This window comes from Giraffa tippelskirchi, chromosome 13, assembly GCF_054371585.1.
Source record: "Giraffa tippelskirchi isolate mGirTip1 chromosome 13, T2T-mGirTip1v1.2.pri, whole genome shotgun sequence".
NCBI lineage: Eukaryota > Metazoa > Chordata > Mammalia > Artiodactyla > Giraffidae > Giraffa > Giraffa tippelskirchi.
The window spans coordinates 22,386,578-22,406,542 of record NC_137287.1 but is presented as its reverse complement, the minus strand read 5'-3'; the positions used below and the strand labels follow the sequence as shown (position 1 = coordinate 22,406,542).

The 19,965-nt window shown below is 37.5% G+C and overlaps 1 protein-coding gene across 9 annotated transcripts in view; it reads left to right on the top strand.

The window, feature by feature from the left end:
* LOC145531643 (phospholipid-transporting ATPase ABCA3-like) overlaps window positions 1-19,965 on the top strand; it is a 200,625-nt gene that overhangs the window by 58,735 nt on the left and 121,925 nt on the right. For all 9 annotated transcript variants that reach the window (XR_014072620.1, XR_014072619.1, XM_081554583.1 and 6 more), the window contains 3 exons: window positions 1,979-2,152; window positions 6,102-6,283; window positions 11,510-11,647. Coding sequence is in view for 7 of the 9 variants with exons in the window: in XM_081554583.1 (XP_081410709.1) it covers window positions 1,979-2,152; window positions 6,102-6,283; window positions 11,510-11,647 (494 nt within the window). In the remaining 2 variants the exon portion in view is untranslated. The remainder of the gene's footprint in view (window positions 1-1,978; window positions 2,153-6,101; window positions 6,284-11,509; window positions 11,648-19,965) is intronic.

Below are 19,965 nucleotides of genomic sequence, written 5' to 3'. Positions count from 1 at the left end.
AGGTTTGCCAGAGGTTTGTCATAAATGGTCATTACAATGTTTAGTTAGGTTCCCTCTATGCTGCTTTTTAGAGACTTTTTACCATAAATAGGTGCTTTGTTGTTCAGTCATTCAGTCATGTCTGAATTTTTTGCAACCCCATGGACTGCAGCATGCCAGGTTTCCCTGTCCTTAAACATCTACTGAAGTTTGCTCAAACTCAAGTCCATTGAGTTGGTGATGCTGTCCAAGCATCTTGTCCTCTGTCGTCCCCTTCTCCTCCTGCCTTCAGTCTTTCCCAGCATCAGGGTCTTTTCCAATGAGTCAGCTCTTCAGATCAGGTGGCCAAAGTATTGGAGCTTCAGCTTCAGCATCAGTCCTTTTTTACTCTCCCCTTCCACCTTCAACAAGAGGCTCTGATGTTGTTGATCAGATAAATAAGCAGGATGACAATATAATTGTAATCTTTTCACTTTACAAGGTCCTTACCAGGACTTTTGCCTCAAAGGAGGGGTGTGCTGAAGCAAGTGGGCACGTGCACCTAAAAGGAGTCCAATGTTTTGCCTGTGTGGGCATTGGCCACTCTGCTCAGATGCAGCTGATAATCACCTCTCTTCCCCGGTCGTGACTGTCCTAGATCTAGTGCCACACTATGTGTGCTGTGAGTGGGGCTAAAGAGTTTTTTCAGCTTGGATAAGGGCACACAGTGAGGCAATTGTGGGAAGCCCAGCAGCCTTGCTGGCGTCAAAAGTCTGGGCTGCTTCTAGGACGTCACTTGAGAAGGTGCCAAAAATGGCCACCACCCCCACCTGGGCTCATCCCTGGAACTGGGTCGTCTCTGCATCCCAAGTTTGAGTCTTTAAATCCTGACCACCCTAGCTCCAGTGCCACACTGTGAGCAGTGCTAGTATTTTTGCTTGGCTTGGGCTGGGAGTGTAGGGAGGTGGTCTCAGGAAACCCTGCAGCTGCTAGAAAAGATCTTTCTCAGCCTTGCCTGGGGCAAGCGAGCACCTGAACATTCCTCACAAGTGGAGTCCAGGCATCTCCAACCTTTTATTCTGTCTCCATGGTTCTCCAACCAGCCAAGGGGCTTGTCTGCTCCATGTAGGACCCCAGGGCTGGGACACCCAGTCTGTGGCTCAACCTGCTCAGTCCCCAAGGCAAATGTCCACCCATGCAATCTCTGATTCCCCTCCCAAGGGCACGGTTTCCACAACCTGATTGTTTTTCTTCCCATCCTATCATATTCTATGAGTATCTTGCTTAGAACCTTGATTTTACAGTAATCTTTCTACTTGTTTGCAGTTAGTTTTCAGTGAGAATTATTCTACATGTGTATGTATATTTTTTTATGTGTTCATGAGGGGAGGTGAGCGCCACATCCTCTTACTCCACCATCTTGATCTCCTGTCTCAGTGATAATCTTGACAAAAATTCTTTTCTAACTTAACAGGAGCCTGTATTTATGGACCTAATCATATCCAACTCTCAATAATTAACTACTTATTTAACTATTCTCTTTTGACTATCGTGATTTAGATTGAAAGCATGTGTTAAAAACTTCATCCATGGCTTATTATTCTACCCATAATTTCAAACTCTAGAAACACTAGGATATTAAATTTATGTTAATACTAATTCTGTGCATTTATAATTCTCCAAACCAAGTAATAATCAATAAATAAGCTTTAGAAAGGAGAAAGGAACAAATGTAAGGGTCATTCTTTGTTTAAATGACTACACATTTTTATCATATGTGGTAAATATCCTATACATTGTCATCCTATACATTAATTCCTTCATTTAATAAATATTTACTGAACACATACTCTGTTCCAGAATCAATGATGTGAGGGTGAAAAAGATAAATTCTCTTCCCTCATAGAGTTTACATTCTTATCCTTTTGTGTATTCTTATAAACTTATTTATAATTTATTTATAATTCATTATTTTGTATATTGCTTTAAACTGACCTTATAATTTCCTTCTTATTTGCAGCCCGTTTCGCTGCTTCTACTGGAAGCTTCATATATTTTGCCAGTTTCTTTCCATTTAATTCTATTGCTCAACACTATGGACAGATAAACCTCACCATGAAGGTAGCTGCCTGTCTCAGCCCAAATATTGCTTTGGCACTGGGGATTAAACTCTTGGTCAAGTTCGAAACAAAACGTAAGCATTTGCCTTGCAAATTTTGCCTTTTCTATTTGATTCCTAGAAATGTAGAAAGAGGCAGTGTGGGTGGGACAGTGGGTAAAGAGGTAAGAACATACTATAAAAATTATTTATTTCCAGATTTGTTTTTTTTATTATGAAGGCAATTGTGTGAACTAACCTTCTATTCTACAACTTGCCTTATTTACCTAATAATATATGTTAGACCTCTTCCCACATAGAGATAGGCTCTTTTCTTTTACAAAGTTGTTTAGTATTCCATTACAAAGAGGTATTATAATTAATTAACCATTCTTTATCAATGTATGCTTAAGAATTTTCCAACTTTTTGCTACTGCCCACAATAGTATTCATATATTTTCTCATGTGGTGTGAATACTAATATATAAATAAATAAATTCCTAAATACAATATCTAATATGGTATTCATAGCTTAATTTAATTACTATTATGATAATCTTCAAAAAGAGTAGATCAATTTATTCTCCCACCAGTAATACATGAGTTTTTCTACATCCGTTCCAATAATACATTATACTACTCTCACGTAAAAAGCAAATATAGGGTCTTTATTTCCTGTAACTAATTTTCCTCCAAACTTGGTACTACTGTGCTGAAGAAAATAAATATGAGTCTAATTTAGTGATTTACTCAGGTTCTTCTGAATGAGTCAGTTTTTCAAACGTCTCTTTCCTTCTCATATTCTTCAAAGTAGTATGGATAAGGATGGAAATTTATGAGATCTCTTATGATGGAGGGACATGGTGGCCTCAAATACATGTGGCATCTTCTGGATCTTTTATATCTACAGTAGAGTACCTAGCCTGAGCTGCTTTATGGACTCTTACAAACTGAAGTGTGACTCTTTATGTATGGCCCGCATCTGTTAGAAACATGGTTTTGGCTAGTAGATCTAGCCTTAAAAGTCCTCATTCAGTTCTCTGCCTTCCTCTGGCCCTCTCTGAGACTCTCTGGCCTTTATAAACACTTGGAAAGTTATACAAGCTCTGAATGTGACTTTTAAGGTATGAGGGGCCAGTAACACCACTTCAGGTTTATTTATCTAGCTGCCTTACTCGGCCAATAACAATGCCACCGGTCATGCAATGTTGGATCCATGTACCTGTCCTCTGTAACTTATTTTCCTTCTTTTCTTATGTGAAGTGAGGGGCTGCCTTTCCTACTTGTCTTCATTTCTAGAAGGGACATCCTTTTCAAATGGACATTTGCATTGCTGCTCCCCAGGACACAAAACGCCAGAACATTAGAAGATAAGGAGAAATGGACCATAAATTGGGGAATATTTCAAAATTTTACATCCTTAACACCATGGAATTATTTTATCTTTTATGCTAAGTAAAAAATAGCATCTAAATCTATCTTAATTTTAAGGGAGAAAAGGAAGGCTTTCTTGCTACATAAAAGTATTTGAATTGTCTAAATGTTGTAAGTTGTTGTTCAGTTGCTCAGTCGTGTCTGACTCTGCGACCATGGACTGCAGCACACCAGGCTTCTTTGTCCTTCATTATCTCCCAGAGTTTGCTCAAACTCATGTCCATTCAGTTGGCTATGCCATCCAACCATCTCATCCTCTGTCACCCCCTTCTCCTCCAGCCCTCAATCTTTCCCAGCATCAGGGTCTTTTCCAATGAGTCCGTTCTTCATATCAGGTGGCCAAAGTATTGCAGCTTTAGCCTCAGCCTTTCCAAGAACATTTAAGGTTGATTTCCTTTAGTACTGACTGCTTTGATCTCCTTGCTGTCTGTGGGACTCTCAAGAGTCTTCTCCAGCACTACAGTTCAAAAGCATCAATTCCTCAGTGCTCAGCCTTCTTTGTGGTTCAACTCTCACATCCATACATGACTGCTGGAAAAACCATGGCTTTGACTATACAGACCTTTGTCCACAAAGTAATGTCTCTGCTTTTTAATATGCTGTCTAGGTTTGTCATAGCTTTTCTTCCAAGGAGCAAGCATCTTTTAATTTCAGGGCTACAATTATCCACAATGTAAATAACTATCCTTAGGCTGTGATTTATTTAACTTGTGTTCATGGTATTTTTTTTCCAAGAAAATACTATAAAGTAATCAGGCTTGTCAGTCTTTTCCTTTAATTTGTACACTTGTGTAATCCTCAAGAAATCTTTCAAACTGGAAACAAAAGCAAAGGGAAGAACACAGTTCAGGAAAACCACATTAAAAAAAAAAGAAATCCTTCAATACCCAGAATCATAAAGATAATCCTATATTTTCTTTTAAATTTTATACTTTTTAATTTTTACATCTGGATTTTAAATAAGCATAGAGTTGCTATATCTATTTGATATAAGAACCTAATTTTATTTATTTTTCACATGAAAATCAAGCTTTTACAATAATTTATTGGAATGTCTATTGTTCTCTATTGCTTTTTCATTTCACCTACTTCACATCACATTTCAACACATGGATGGATCTAGTTCTAATGATATTAATAGTTTCCATTCTTTTTTAGTCTCTTTTTGTGTCAATACCATGGTGGTTTTACTCATTATAGCTTTATAATAAGTCTTAATATCTGTTGGTCTTGTCTTCATACCTTATTGCTCTTTAGTCATTCTTATCACTTTGCTTACCTCTTGAACTTTAGGATAACTTTGTCAAATTCTATGAAAAATCTCGTTAATCTTTAGTGGGAATTTCATTGCATTTATTGATTAATGAGGATTGAAGATAGTTTTCTCATCTGTGAACAACAGTCTAATCCAAATGAAAAGCCAATCACAGGAATATATATAAGATTTCTTTGTGGATACTTATTCTTACTTTATACATGAAGCATTAGAAAACTTACTAGGTTTAATTAATTAATTTTCATTGGCTTAATCTGCAACAGAATTAAAACTAAAACAGTTTTAGTTTTCTGAGTTACTTTTGTGAAGTAACTTTTGGAGAAGGCAACGGCAACCCACTCCAGTACTCTTGCCTGGAGAATCCTGTGGACAGAGGAGCCTGGTAGGCTGCAGTCCATGGGGTCGCTACGAGTTGGACACAACTGAGCGACTTCACTTTGTGAAGTTATTTTATTAATCATTTGCTCTTTCTTTTTTTTTGTATTACTTTTGTTTTTCAGGAACTCCTATTTTATTTTCAGTAGCAGACTTTCTCAAGCTATGATAGACTTCCTGAAGTTTGTATTCTGCATTCTTTTTTTCCTACATTTTCTAATGCACTGTTCATTGCCTCTCAGATGGCTTTCATTTTGATAATCACCTTTAATTGACCAAATCCTTTTTTCTCAGGCTAGTACCTTTGCTTATATAGCTTTCTCAAAGACACAGTGTTTATGAACATTCTTCTCATGGTGCTGAGCTATAGGAGAAGGGCTAAAGTTGAAGGCAGGATGGGTTTCATGGGCCGTTGTGTTTAACATCTTTCTTATTTGCGTTAGGAGTTCACCGCAAGCCCTGATGCTTTTTCAATTGTGCTACTTGTCATCTTTTGGTGACATGTTTTTCCCTTTCCATCAGTACTGTCAGCAAAACTTCTTTTTCTCTTGCACTTGGTAATCATCCTTCTCTAGTGATATTAAACGTTTTTCCAAACGTGTATATACTAATGGTTATTTCAGTGGGAACTTAACATTAGAGGAAAAGTAGAGGGATAGTTTGTAACAGGTCTGTTTCTTTTCCTGGATTCTTTGTTACTCTTTATTTTTGTTTTAGTCATTGACTTTATCTCAGTCATTCCTATTATTTTTGTAGATTTTCAAGCGAGGAGGAAAAAAATCAATGTTATTATATATTCCATCATTTTCTTGGATGAACTAATTACTAAGGGTATCAACATATAGATAATTCACCTTGGTAAAATTTAGAGTATCAACCATTTCTTTTTTGTTTTGTTTTGTTTTTTGCTGTTTCAATCACAGAGCTGTCATCTATGGCATATATCTCCTTTTATTTCAGAAACTGGTGTTAGCTGGAATAACATTTGGACACCAGCCAGCCTTGAGGATAAGCTCACCTTTGGCTATATGATGGGAATGCTTGTAATTGATGCTTTCTTGTATGGCCTTGTGACCTGGTACATAGAAACTGTCTTTCCAGGGCAGTATGGCATGCCCCAACCATGGTACTTTTTTCTTATGGTGAGTTCTAATGCTGCTATTGTTGTGAAAACCATAGTCCTTATGAGAAAGGGCATGTACAGAATTATTTGCACACCATCCATACTGAAATACTAGCCATTTCTTGGTATATTTTAAAGGCCTTCCACATATGCAGATGCACAGTATGAATAAGATACTGAAACCCCATATATTAAAACACTGTGTGTAATGTAGCCCTTCTTCAATCAAGTAGTACATGATGGATTAGTCTGGAGAATAAAGAAATGTAAAGAAATGTAAAAGTGTCTGTAAACTATGTTCTCTGTTAAGTTCATAAGTGATAGTTTCTTAGATCCTGGTGAGTGGAGGGTTCAGTTCAGTTCAGTTGCTCAGTCCAACTGTGTGACCCTATGGACTGCAGGTCACCAGGCTTCCCTGTCCATCACCAACTCCCAGAGCTTGGTCAAACTCATGTCCATTGAGTCAGTGATACCATCCATCTCATCCTTGGTCATCCCCTTCTCCTCTTGCCTTCAATCTTTCCCAGCATCGAGGTCTCTTCTAATGAGTCAGTTCTTTGCATCAGGTGGCCAAAGTATTGGATTTTCAGCTTCAACATCAGTCCTTCCAATGAATATTCAGGACTGATCTCCTTTAGGATGGACTGGTTGGATTTCCTTGCAGTCCAAGGGACTCTCAGGAGTCTTCTCCAACACCACAGTTCAAAAGCATCAATTCTTCGGCGCTCAACTTTCTTTATAGTCCAGCTCTCACATCCATACATGATTACTGGAAAAACCATAGCTTTGACTAGATGGACCTTTGTCAGCTAAGTAATGTCTCTTCTTTTTAATATGCTGTCTAGGTTTATCATAGCTTTTCTTCCAAGGAACATCTTTTAATTTCATGGCTGCAGTCACCATCAGCAGTGGTTTCGGAGCCCAGGCAGGTGATGTCTGTCTCTATTTCTCAGTTCCCATACCTCTGAAGCCTAACTTGAAGGATTTTGAGCTTAACATTGTTAGTATGTGAAATGAACGCAATTGTATGGTAGTTTGAACATCCTTTAGCATTGTCAGAGGTACATGAACTGAGAACTTCCAGATGTATAAGCTGGGTTTAGAAAAGACAGAGGAACCAGAGATCAAATTGCCAACATACATTGGGTCACTGGAGAAAGCAAGGGAGTTCCAGAAAAACATCTACTTCTGCTTCATTGACTATGCTAAAGCCTTTGAGTGTGTGAATCACAAAAACTGTGGAAAATTCTTAAAGAGATGGGAGTAACATACCACGTTACCTGTCTCCTGAAAAATCCGTATGCAGGTCAAGAAGCAGCATTTAGAACCAGACATGGAACAACTGACTGGCTCAAAATTGGGAAAGGAGTATGACAAGGCTGTATATTGTTGCCCTGCTTATTTAAGTAATATGCAGAATACATCATGCAAAATGCAAGACTGAATGAATCCAAGATGGTGTAAAGATTACAGGGAAAAATAGCAACAACCTCAGATATGAAGATTATACTGCTCTAATAGCAGAAGGTGAAGAGGACTAAAGAACCTCTTGATGAGAGTGAAAGAGTAGAGTTAAAAAGTGGCTTAACACTCAACATTCAAAAAACTAAGGTCATAGCATCCAGTCCCATCACTTCATGGCAAATAGAAGGGGGAAAATGAAAGCAGTGACAAATTTTTATTGTCTTGGGCTCCAAAATCACTGTGGATGGTGACTGCAGCCATGAAATTAAAAGATGCTTTCTCCTTGGAAGGAAAGCATAGTTAGCATATTAAAAGCAGAGACATTATTTTGCTGAGGTCTGTATAGTCAAAGATCCATATAGTCAAAGATAAAACTTTTCCAGTAGTCATGTACACATGTGAGAATTGGACCATAAAGAAGGCTGAGCATTGAAGAATTGATGCTTTCAAACTGCTGCTGGAGAAGACTCTTGAGAGTCCCTTGGACTGCAAGGAGATCAAACCAGTCAATCTTAAAGGTAATCAATGCTGAATATTCATTGGAGGGACTGTTGCTGAAGCTTAGGCTCCAGTACTTTGCCACCTGGTGCAAAGAGCCAACTTACTGGAAAAAACCCTGATACTGGGAAAGATTGAAGGCAAAAGGAGAAGGAAGTGGCCAAGGATGAGATAGTTAGATAACATCACTGACTCTATAGACATGAATATAAGCAAACTCCAGGAGATAGTGAAGGACAGAGGAGCCTGGCATGCTACAGTCCATGGTGTTGCAAAGAGTCAGACTCAATTTAGTGACCAAACAACAACAAAATAAACCCTGAAAGTATGTAGCAGATTTCCTGTATCTCAGAAAGTAAACCAAGCTAAAGTGTTTTTAATTTTATAGTGCCTCATTTTTTTCACGTTTAATGTTTAAATTTAGGGGAAATTCATATAACTTAAAATTAACCATTTCAAAGTGAACAAGGTGATGACATTTTATACATTTACAGTATACATGCACATGCATATGTGGTGTGCTCAGTTGCTCAGTCACGTCCAACTCTTTACAACCCAGTGGAGTATAGCCTGCCAGTGCCAGAATCCTGGACAGTATCCCTCTGTCCATGGGATTATCCCAGCAAGAATACTGGAGTGGCTTTCCAGTTCCCCCTCCAAGGGATCTTCCTGGAGATAAAACCCACGTCTCCTGTGTCTCCTGCATTAGCAGCTGGATTCTTTACCACTGAGCCACCGAGGAAACCCCATACACGCACATATCTAGTTCCAAAATGTTTTCATCACCCAAAAATAAAATTCTGTACTCATTAAGAAGTCATATCCCATTTTCTCCTATCCCAAGTCCCTAGTAATTACTAATCAGCTTTCTTTTTCAATGGATTTACCAATTCTGGATGTTTCATAGAAATAGAATCAGTCAATATGTGATCATTTCTGTCTGACTTCTTTTGCTTACCATGTTTTTGAGGTTTATCCATGTTATAGTATGTATCAGTACTTCAATCTTTTTGATTGCTGAGTAATATTCTATTGAGTATACACAGAGGCTAAGCATTTCCTTTATCTACTCATTCTTAGGGGGACGTACAGGATATCCTATGACTATTGAGTAGTGATGCTATGAATATTTATGTATAAGTGTTTGCTTGAGTACCTGTTTCAGGTCTTTTTGAACTATATCTATGAGTGGAATTTGGGACTGTACCTAAGTGTGATAATTCTATGTTTAATGTTTTCAGTTTGATGGTTTTTGGTAATTCTATGTTTAATGAAACCACTGAACTGTTTCTTTTTTTTTTCTTTTATTGTACCCTTGAGGATATAAGGTGTATCTTGTTTTGACTTACATTTCCCTAAGGACTAATCATGCTGAGGTCTTTTAATGTACTTATTGACCATTTGTATGTATTATTTAGAAAAATGTCTATGTAAGTTCTGTGCTGATTTTAAAATTGGGTTATTTGTTTTTTTATATATTCTGGACACTAGACTCTTACCAGATATATGGTTTTCAAATCTTTTCTTCCATTCTGTGGGTTGTATTTTCACTATCTTGACAGCGTCTTTTCATGCATAAAAGCTTTAAGTGTTGATTAATCCAATTGACCAATTTTTCTTTTGTTGTTGTGAAGTTGGTGTCATATCTTAGTAGCCATTGCCAAATATAAAGTCTTGGCAATGACAAATATAAAGTGTCTATTTTTTCTTCTAAGAGTTTGGTGATTTTTATCACTTATATTTTTATCATTGGTCAATTTTTATTTCATTTCTGTATAGTGTGAGGTAGGGATCCAACTTCAGTCTTTTGCATGTGGATATCCTGTTGTCTTGACAACACTATTTGAAAAGTCTATTCTTTCCCCATTAAATGGCCTTAGAACATTTGATGGAAAAGATTGACCACAGATGTACTGGTTTATTTCTGGACCTTTAATTTTATTCCTTTGGCCTTTATATGTATCCTTATAACAGTACCATACTGTTTTGATTATTGTATATTTATAGTAAATTTTGAAATTTGAAAGTGTGAGTACTCCAACCTAGTTCTTCGTTACCAAGATTGTTTTGGCTGTTAGGGGCCTCTCGCAAGTCCATATGAACTTAATGCTCAATTTTTGTATTTCTCCAAGAATTTTCATCTTATTTTTTATAAGAATTACATTGAATGTGTTGATTGTTTTAACTAATATTACCATATTAAAAATATTATTTGTATGTCTTATTTAAATTCTTTCAGCAAAGTTTTACAGCTTTCAGTGTACAAGTCTTTCACTTTTTGTTAACTTTATTCCCAAGTATTTTACTCTTTTGGATTCTATTGTAACTGGAATTGTTAGTTTTCTGTTTGTATTGTTTGTTGCTAGTATATAAAACTACAGCTTATTTTTGTATGTTGTTCTTATACCTTGCACCTTTGCTGAATTTGTTTGTCTCCACTAGTTTGGGGGTGTATTCTTTGGGGTTTTTTAATAAGTAGGATCATGTCATCTTCCTTTTCAATTTGAGTGCCTTTTATTTCTTTTTCTGCCTCATTGTTCTGACTGAATCTCCTAGTACAGTAGTGAGCAGCAAAAGTGAAAGTAGGCCTCCTTATCTTGTTACTGATATTAGAGGAAAAGATTTTCAGTATTTTACCATTGAGTATGATGTTATCTATGGATTTTTTTCATAAAAATTCATATCATTTTGATATCATTTTGTTATCATTTATCATTTTGATATAGTTTTCTTCTTTATCTTGAAACACTTTGTCAAAGGCTTTATTTCCATCAATTGAGATGACCACGTGTGTTTTTTCCATTTGTTCTATTAATGTGATATATTACATTGATTGACTTTCTTTTGTTGAAACACCCCTACATTCCTGGGATAAATCACACTTTATCATGATGTATATAATTCTTTTGATATGCTTATTAGATTCAGTTTGCTAGTAGTTGATTTTTGCATCTATAGTCATAAGAGATATTGGATTATAGTTACTTTCTTTGTGATCTCTTTATCTGGATTTGGTGTCAAGGTAACACTGACCTTATAAAAATGAATTATGGAGTGTTCCCTCCTCTTATACTTTTTGGAAGAGTTGGAGAAGGACTGCTGTTAACTCTTATTTAAATGTTTGATAGAATTCACTAGCAAAGTCTCCTGATCCTGGACTTTTCCTCACTTCACCTATTTTTTGACAATGACTCAGTTGATTTACTTGTTATAAGACTATTCAGATAGAGTGCTTCATTTCTTAATGTTCACTTTGGTAATTTCACTTTGGCTTTCTTTGTAGCACTCGTACTGGTTCAGCAAACCAAGAATTAAAATTAAAAAAGAAGAAAAGAAAGACTCTGAGATAACTCAAAGCAAGTATTTTGAGGCTGAACCTACTGGTTTGGTGGCAAGTATCAAGATCAAACATTTGTACAAGGTATTGTTTCAAAAGTCTCTTTTTCCTACAAAGACTGAATACTAGATACTACTATTAGGATTGTCTGTAACTAGCTATTCCAAGGAATCAAATGAGATGCTTAATAAAGAATCATAGTTAATATAGTTCTCATCTGAAGCATTCATAGAACGTATAAATATATGTTCTGTATGTGATCTTATTTGCTCTACCCATTGTGCTTATTTTTAATCTCCTCTAATGGGTTTGGCAGCAAGTGATATTTGAATTTTGTAATAAAATTCTCTGAAGAAAATAAACTTGATAATGCAATAAGAACATTTGGTTGTGTGGTTGGAGAGGATAACATTAAAGGTAGTTAAAGCAAAACCTCTCTGAAGGGATAACCTTTGAACTAGAGAATGAGAAGAGTGAATTATTTGAAAAGCTAAAGGAAAATCACAAATTTGAAAACCCTGAAGGGAGAAAGACTTTCATGTTGAAAGACTGCTGCTGTGAGCCGTGAGCTATATCAGGATTGGTGACCTCCAGAGAGAGGATTTTGATCTGGGGCCAGAGATGAGGCCAATCACTAGGAGCTTTTGTGTAGCAAAGTTTCATTAAAGTATAAAAGGGATAGTAAAACCTTCCAACATAGACATCAAAAGGGAATAGAAAGAGTGCCCCCTTGCTAGTTTTTAGCAAGGAGTTACATATCTGTTAGCAAGTTGCTAATTAGATAAAACAAACACCTCAAAACTGAGACAGCTGCACCTGGCCCCTCTTCCATAGCATGCATTTTGAGATAGCATTGGCACAAGGTGAGTCATCCCCAGCCATAAAACAATTGACATGAATCTTGAAGAAAGGCAGATTTCCAAGCAAATACATAGTTTCATTAACAGAGCTTAAGAGAACATTTCCATGAGTAAGACATACTGGTTTGTTGAGCCATTAGCAGTTCAAGGTTTGAGAAAAAGGTTAGTCTTGGCGGAAATGGATTTGAAGAAAGACAGATTCCAAGGCAAATGCATAGTTTCATTAAGATAGCTTAAGAAAAGCATTTCCATAAGAAAAACACATTGGTTAACTCAAGGTTTGAGGAAAGTTAAGTTCAAGTGGAACCAGGAGTTGTCATGACAGCATAGGATTAGGAAAAAAAGTCTGCCACTTTCAGTTTATTTCCTCCTGCCTCTTGGGGACCCCTAGTCTTCCTACCTGTTACCCTCTCAATGTGTTTGAGGAACAGAAAAAAAAACAATATTTGGAAGCAAAAGAATGTTAGTAAATGGCTTCATTGGGAAACCATTATTTGGCTAGAGGAATATATATATATATATATATATATATATATATATATATTTAAAGATCATTTTGACTAGATTGTGGGAAATGGGATGTTGGAAATTGAGGGGTTAAGAAAGAGAAGTGTAGGAAACAAAGACCACTGGTACTTTGCTTAAGAGATAATGCTAACTGAACAAAGGTCATAGCAATACATATTAAAAGAAATGGACAAATCCAAGATATTTTCCACAGAGTGGAGAATATTGGGGAATAAGTGGGCACTGAAGGAAAAGAAGGAAACTAGATAACAAGCTATTAATAGAACAATTAAATGTTAAATAACATAGACCTTTGCTGTTCTTACCAAGTTATAGTAAATTTTCTTAAATGTTTCTCCATTTGCTGCATTTTCTCAGATCAGTTTCTGGAGGCTTTAAGTGGTTGTTTTTTGTGTTGTGTGTGTGGTTTTTTTTTAAATTTTTTTCTTTTTTTCAGCTCTGAACTTTTTTTATTATTATTTTTTAACTAAAGGATAATTGCTTACAGAATTTTGTCGTTTTCTGTCAAACCTCAACATGAAACATGTTTTTTTAATTTTTACCAGAATTTCTTGTTCCACTGTGGAGTGGGTCTATGGAGCTCTTCATGCTTACTTCCCAGAAATGAATCTTTTTATTGTCTTTTTTAGTGGATTCAATTTTCTTAAATTTTGTTTACAGTGTTTTTAATTAGGTTTTTTTATGATAGATATTGATCTCTTTTCATTTGTTGTAAAGTATTTCTCTCATTTTGATACAAGGATAATGATAGCCTCATATAGTGAGTTGAGAAGTATTTCCTCCTCTTCAATTTTCCAGAAGAGATTTTGTACATGTATTATTTTGTATCTAATTACTTCGGGAATTTTCCTGAGATCTTTTTTTTCTAATTAGTTTCTAATTTAACTCTGATTATGGTCAAAGATTTGATTTAGGTCATACCTGAATGGTCTAGTAGTTTCCCCTACTTTCTTCAATATAAGTCTGAATTTGGCAATAAGGAGTTCATGATCTGAGCCACAGTCTGCTCCTGGTCTTGTTTTTGCTGACTGTATAGAGCTTCTCCATCTTTGGCTGCAAAGAATGTAATCAATCTGATTTCGGTATTGACCATCTGGTGATGTCCATGTGTAGAGTCTTCTCTTGTGTTGTTGGAAGAGGGTGTTTGCTATGACCAGTACGTTCTCTTGGCAAAACTCTATTAGCCTTTGCCCTGCTTCATTCTGTACTCCAAGGCCAAATTTGCCTGTTACGCCAGGTGTTTCTTGACTTCCTACTTTTGCATTCCAGTCCCCTATAATGAAAAGGACATCTTTTTTGGGTGTTAGTTCTAAAAGGCCTTGTAGGTCTTCAGAGAACCGTTCAAGTTCTGCTTCTTCAGCGTTACTGGTCGGGGCATAGACTTGGATTACTGTGATATTGAATGGTTTGCCTTGGAAACGAACAGAGATCATTCTGTCGTTTTTGAGATTGCATCCAAGTACTGCATTTCGGACTCTTTTGTTGACCATGATGGCTACTCCATTTCTTCTAAGGGATTCCTGCCCACAGTAGTAGATATAATGGTCATCTGAGTTAAATTCACCCATTCCAGTCCATCTTAGTTCGCTGATTCCTAGGATGTTGACGTTCACTCTTGCCATCTCCTGTTTGAACACTTCCAATTTGCTTTGATTCATGGACATAACATTCCAGGTTCCTATGCAATATTGCTCTCTACAGCATCGGACTTTGCTTCTATCACCAGTCACATCCACAGCTGGGTATAGTTTTTGCTTTGGCTCCATCCCATCATTCTTTCTGGAGTTATTTCTCCACTGATCTGCAGTAGCACATTGGGCACCTACCTACCTGGGGAGTTCATCTTTCAGTGTCCTATCTTTTTGCCTTTTCATACTGTTCATGGGGTTCTCAAGGCAAGAATACTGAAGTGGTTTGCCATGCCCTTCTCCAGTGGACCACATTCTGTCAGACCTCTCCACCATGACCCATCCGTCTTGGGTGGCCCCACACAGCATGGCTTAGTTTCATTGAGATAGACAAGGCTGTGGTCCACGTGATCAGATTAGCTAGTCTTCTGTGATTATAGTTATATGCAGAGTACATCATGAGAAACACTGGGCTGGAAGAAACACAAGCTGGAATCAAGATTTCCGGGAGAAATATCAATAAACTCAGATATGCAGATGACACCACCCTTATGGCAGAAAGTGAAGAAGAACTAAAGAGCCTCTTGATGAAAGTGAAAGAGGAGAGTGAAAAAGTTGGCTTAAAGCTCAGCGTTCAGAAAACTAAGATCATGGCATCTGGTCCATCACTTCATGGCAGATAGATGGGGTAACAGTGGAAACAGTGGCTGACTTTATTTTGGGGAGCTCCAAAATCACTGCTGATGGTGATTGCAGCCATGAAATTAAAAGACGCTTACTCTTTGGAAGGAAGGTTATGACCAACCTAGATGGCATATTTAAAAGCAGAGACATTACTTTGCCAACAAAGGTCCATCTAGTCAAGGCTATGGTTTTTCCAGTGGTCATGTATGGATGTGAGAGTTGGACGGTGAAGAAAGCTGAGCGCCAAAGAATTGATGCTTTTGAACTGTGGTGTTGGAGAAGACTCTTGAGAGTCCCTTGGACTGCAAGGAGATCCAACCAGTCCATCCTAAAGGAGATCAATCCTGGGTGTTCATTGGAAGGACTGATGTTGAAGCTGAAACTCTAATACTCTGGCCACCTCATGCGAAGAGTTGACTCATTGGAAAAGACCCTAATGCTGGGAAGGATTGGGGGCAGGAGGAGAAGGGGACGACAGAGGATGAGATGGTTGGATGGCATCACCGACTCGATGGACATGGGTTTGGGTAAACTCCGGGAGCTGGTGATGGACAGGGAGGCCTGTGTGCTGCGATTCATGGGGTCGCAAAGAGTCAGACACGACTGAGCGACTGAACTGAACTGATGGTCAAAGAAAGACACTTTGTATGACTTCAATTCTTTTAAATGTGTTGATTCTTATTTGTTTCAGTCAGTCATCTGTCTAAGTAAATTTTATAAGTACTTGAAAATAATGTGTAATCTGCTGCTGTTAAATGAATTGATACAAAAATGTCAATTAAGACAAGTTAGTTGTTAGCTCTTCAAATATTCTATATGCTTACTGATTCTACATATTCCAACACTTATTGAAAGGAAAGTATCAAAGTCTTTGAAAATAACCACATTTTTCTATTTCTCTTTGTAGTTCTATTGATTGTTGCCTCATGTATTTTGAATTCTGTTATTGGGTATATAAACATTTACTAATATTATGTCTTCTTGAAAAGCTGATCTCTTTATGATTATAAAATGGCATTCTTATCTTTGGCAATATTTTTCTCTCTTAAATCTACTCTAATTGTTGTTTATGTAGCCACACCACTTACCTTTTATTATTATTATTGAATTCTGTTTTACTATAACACTAAGACTTTCAGGTTGTTGGTTTTAATTTGCAAATTAAAATAAATTAAAATATTTTCTGAATGTTTGTATAATTTATTGTATTTGAAAAGAACAGTATCAACTAGGCAATATCCATGTTTTTTAAAACCACGCTTTTGAGGTTTGATTAACATCCAAAAAGCTAATTATCCTACTTAAACGTTGCCTGATTAATATACATGTATACTATGGGAGCTTTGCAGGTGATATTAGAGGTAAAGAACCCACCTGCCAATGCAGGAGACATAAGATGCATATTTGATCCCTGGCTTGGGATGATCCCCTTCAGGAGGGCATGGCAACTCACTCCAGTATTCTTGCCTGGAAAATCCCATGGACAGAGGAGCCTAGCTGCTGCAGCCCGTGGGGTTGCAAAGAGTCAGACACGACTGAAGTGACTTAGCATACATGTATAAATGTACATGTCAGTTCAGTTCAGTTCAGTCACTCAGTCTTGTCCAACTCTTTGTGACCCCATGGACTGCAGCATGCCAGGCTTGCCTGGCCATCACCAACTCCCAGAGCTTGCTAAAACTCATGTCCATCAAGTCAGCAATGCTATCCAACCATCTCATCCTCTGTTATCCTCTTCTCCTTCTTTCAATCTTTTCCAGCATCAGAGTCTTTTCCAATGAGTCAGTTCTTTGCATCAGGTGGCCAAAGTATTGGAGTTTCAGCTTCAGCATCAGTCTTGCCAATGAATATTCGGGACTGATTTCCTTAAGGATTGACTGGTTGATCTCCTTGCAGTCCAAGGGACTCTCAAAAGTCTTGTCCAACACCACAGTTCAAAAGCTTCAATTCTTTGGTTCTCAACTTTCTTTATAGTCCAAATCTCACATCCATACACGACTACTGGAAAAACAATAGCTTTGACTAGATGGACCTTTGTTGGCAAAGCAATGTCTCTCCTTTTTAATATGCTGTCTGGGTTGGTCACAGCTTTTCTTCCAAGGAGCAAGCTTCTTTTAATTTCATGGCTTTAGCCACCATCTGCAGTTACTTTGGAGCCCCCCAAAATAAAGTCTGTCACTGTTTCCATTGTTCCCGCGTCTATTTGCCATGAAGTCATGGGACCAGATGCCATGATCTCCATTTGTTAAATGTTGAGTTTTAAGCCAGATTTTTCACTCACCTCTTTCACTTTCATAAAGAGACTCTTTAGTTTCTCTTCGCTTTCTGCCATAAAAGTGCTGTCATCTACATATCTGAGGTTATTGTTATTTCTCCTGGTAATCTTGATTCCAGTTTGTGCTTCATCCAGCCCGGCATTTCACATGATGTACTCTGCATATAAGTTAAATAAGCAGGGTGTCAATATACAGTCTTGACATACTCCTTTCCCAATCTGGAACCAGTTGATTGTTCCATGTCCGGTTCTAACTGTTGCTTCTTGACCTGCATACAGGTTTCTCAGAAGGCAAGTGAGGTGGTCTAGTATTCCCATCTTTTGAAGAATTTTCCACAGTTTGTTGTGATCTACACAGTCAAAGGCTTTGGCATAATCAGTAAAGCAGGAGTAGACATTTTTCTGATATTCTCTTGCTTTTTAGATGATCCAGTGGATGTTGGAAATTTGATCTCTGGTTCCTCTGCCTTTTGTAAATCCACCTTGAACATCTGGAAGTTCATGATTCATGTACTGTTGAAGCCTGGCGTGGAGAATTTTGAGCATTAGTTTGCTAGCATGTGAGATGAGTGCAATTGTGTGATAAATTGAACATTCTTTAGCATTGCCTTTCTTTGGGATTGGAATGAAAACTGACCTTTTCCAGTCCTGTGACCACTGCTGAGTTTTGCAAATTTGCTGGCATATGGAGTGTAGCACTTTCACAGCATCATCTTTGAGGATTTGAAATCCTAAAACAACAATCCTTCCAATGAATATTCAGAGTTGACTTCCTTTAGAATTGACTGGTTTGATCTCCTTCTCTCCAAGGGACTCTCAAGAACTTTCTCCAGCACCACAGTTCAAAAGCATCAATTCTTCAGCGCTCAGCCTTCTTTGTGGATCAACTCTCACATCCATATATGACTACTGGAAAAACCATAGCTTTGACTATACAAGACTTTGTGGCAAAGTGATGTCTCTGCTTTTTATTATGCTGTCTAGATTTGTCATAGCTTTTCTTCCAAGAAGCAAGCGTCTTTTAGTTTCGTGGTTGCAGTCACTGTCAGCAGGGATTTTGAAGCCCAAGAAAATAAAGTCTGTCACTGTTTCCACTTCTATTTGCCATGAAATGATGGGACTGGATGGCATGATCTTAGTTTTTTGCATGTTGAGTCATTAGCAGATTTTTCACTCTCCTCTTTCACCTTCACCAAGAGGCTCTAGTTCCTCTTCACTTTATGCCATTAATGTGGTATCATCTGCATATCTGAGGTTGTTGATATTTCTCCAGCAGTCTTGACTCCAGCTTGTGTTTCATCCAGTCCAGCATTTCACATAACGTACTCTGCATATAAGTTAAATAAGCAGAGTGACAATATACAGCTTTGATGTACTCTTTTCCCAATTTTGAACCAGTCCATTGTTCCATGTCCGGTTCTAACTGTTGTTTGTTTCTTGACTGGGATACAGGTGTCTCAGGAGATAGGTAAGGTGATCTGGTAGTCCCATCTCTGAAGAATTTTCCAAAGTTTGTTGTGATCCACACAGTCAAAGGCTTTAGTATAGTCAGTGAAGCAGAAGTAGATGTTTTTCTGGAATTCTCTTGTTTCTTCTATAATCCAGTGGATGTTGACAATTTGATCTCTGGTTCCTCTGCCTTTTCTAAACCTGGCTTGTACATCAGGAAGTTCTCAGTTCATATACTGTTGAAGCCTGGCTTGAAGGATTTTGAGCATTATCTTGCCAGCATGTGAAATGAGTGCAGTTGTGTGGTAGTTTGAACATTCTTTGACATTGCCCTTCTTTGGGATTGGAATGAAAACCAACCTTTTACAGTCCTGTGGCCACTTCTGAGTTTTCCAAATTTGCTAGCATATTGAGGGCGGCACTTTCACAGCATCATCTTTTAGGATTTGAAATAGCTCAGCTGGAATTCCATCACCTCCACTAGCTTTATTTGTAATGATGCTCCCTAAGGCTCTCTTGACTTTGCACTCCAAGATGTCTGGCTCTAGGTGAGTTATCACACCATCGTGGTTATATGGGTCATTAAGACATTTTCTGTATAGTTCTGTGTATTCTTGCCACCTCTTAATATCTTCTGTTTCTGTAAGGTCCATACCATTTCTGTCCTTTACTGTGCCCATCTGTGCATGAAATGTTCCCTTGGTATCTCTAATTTTCTTGAATTGGAGGATAATTGCTCTACAATATTGTGTTGGTTTTTGCCATACATCAACCTCTCCTATGTGGATATTTTTCAGGAGTAAATACTGTAGTACTACACAGTCTATGGTTGGTTGAATCAGTGGATGTGCAGGAAGTATAGATATGGAAGACCAACTATAAATTATATGTGAATTAACTCCCATGTTGTTCAAAAGTCGCTTATAGTAGGAATTTTCAAAAGACCCTTCTGAAAAGTTGTCAAGCATGTTTTATAAA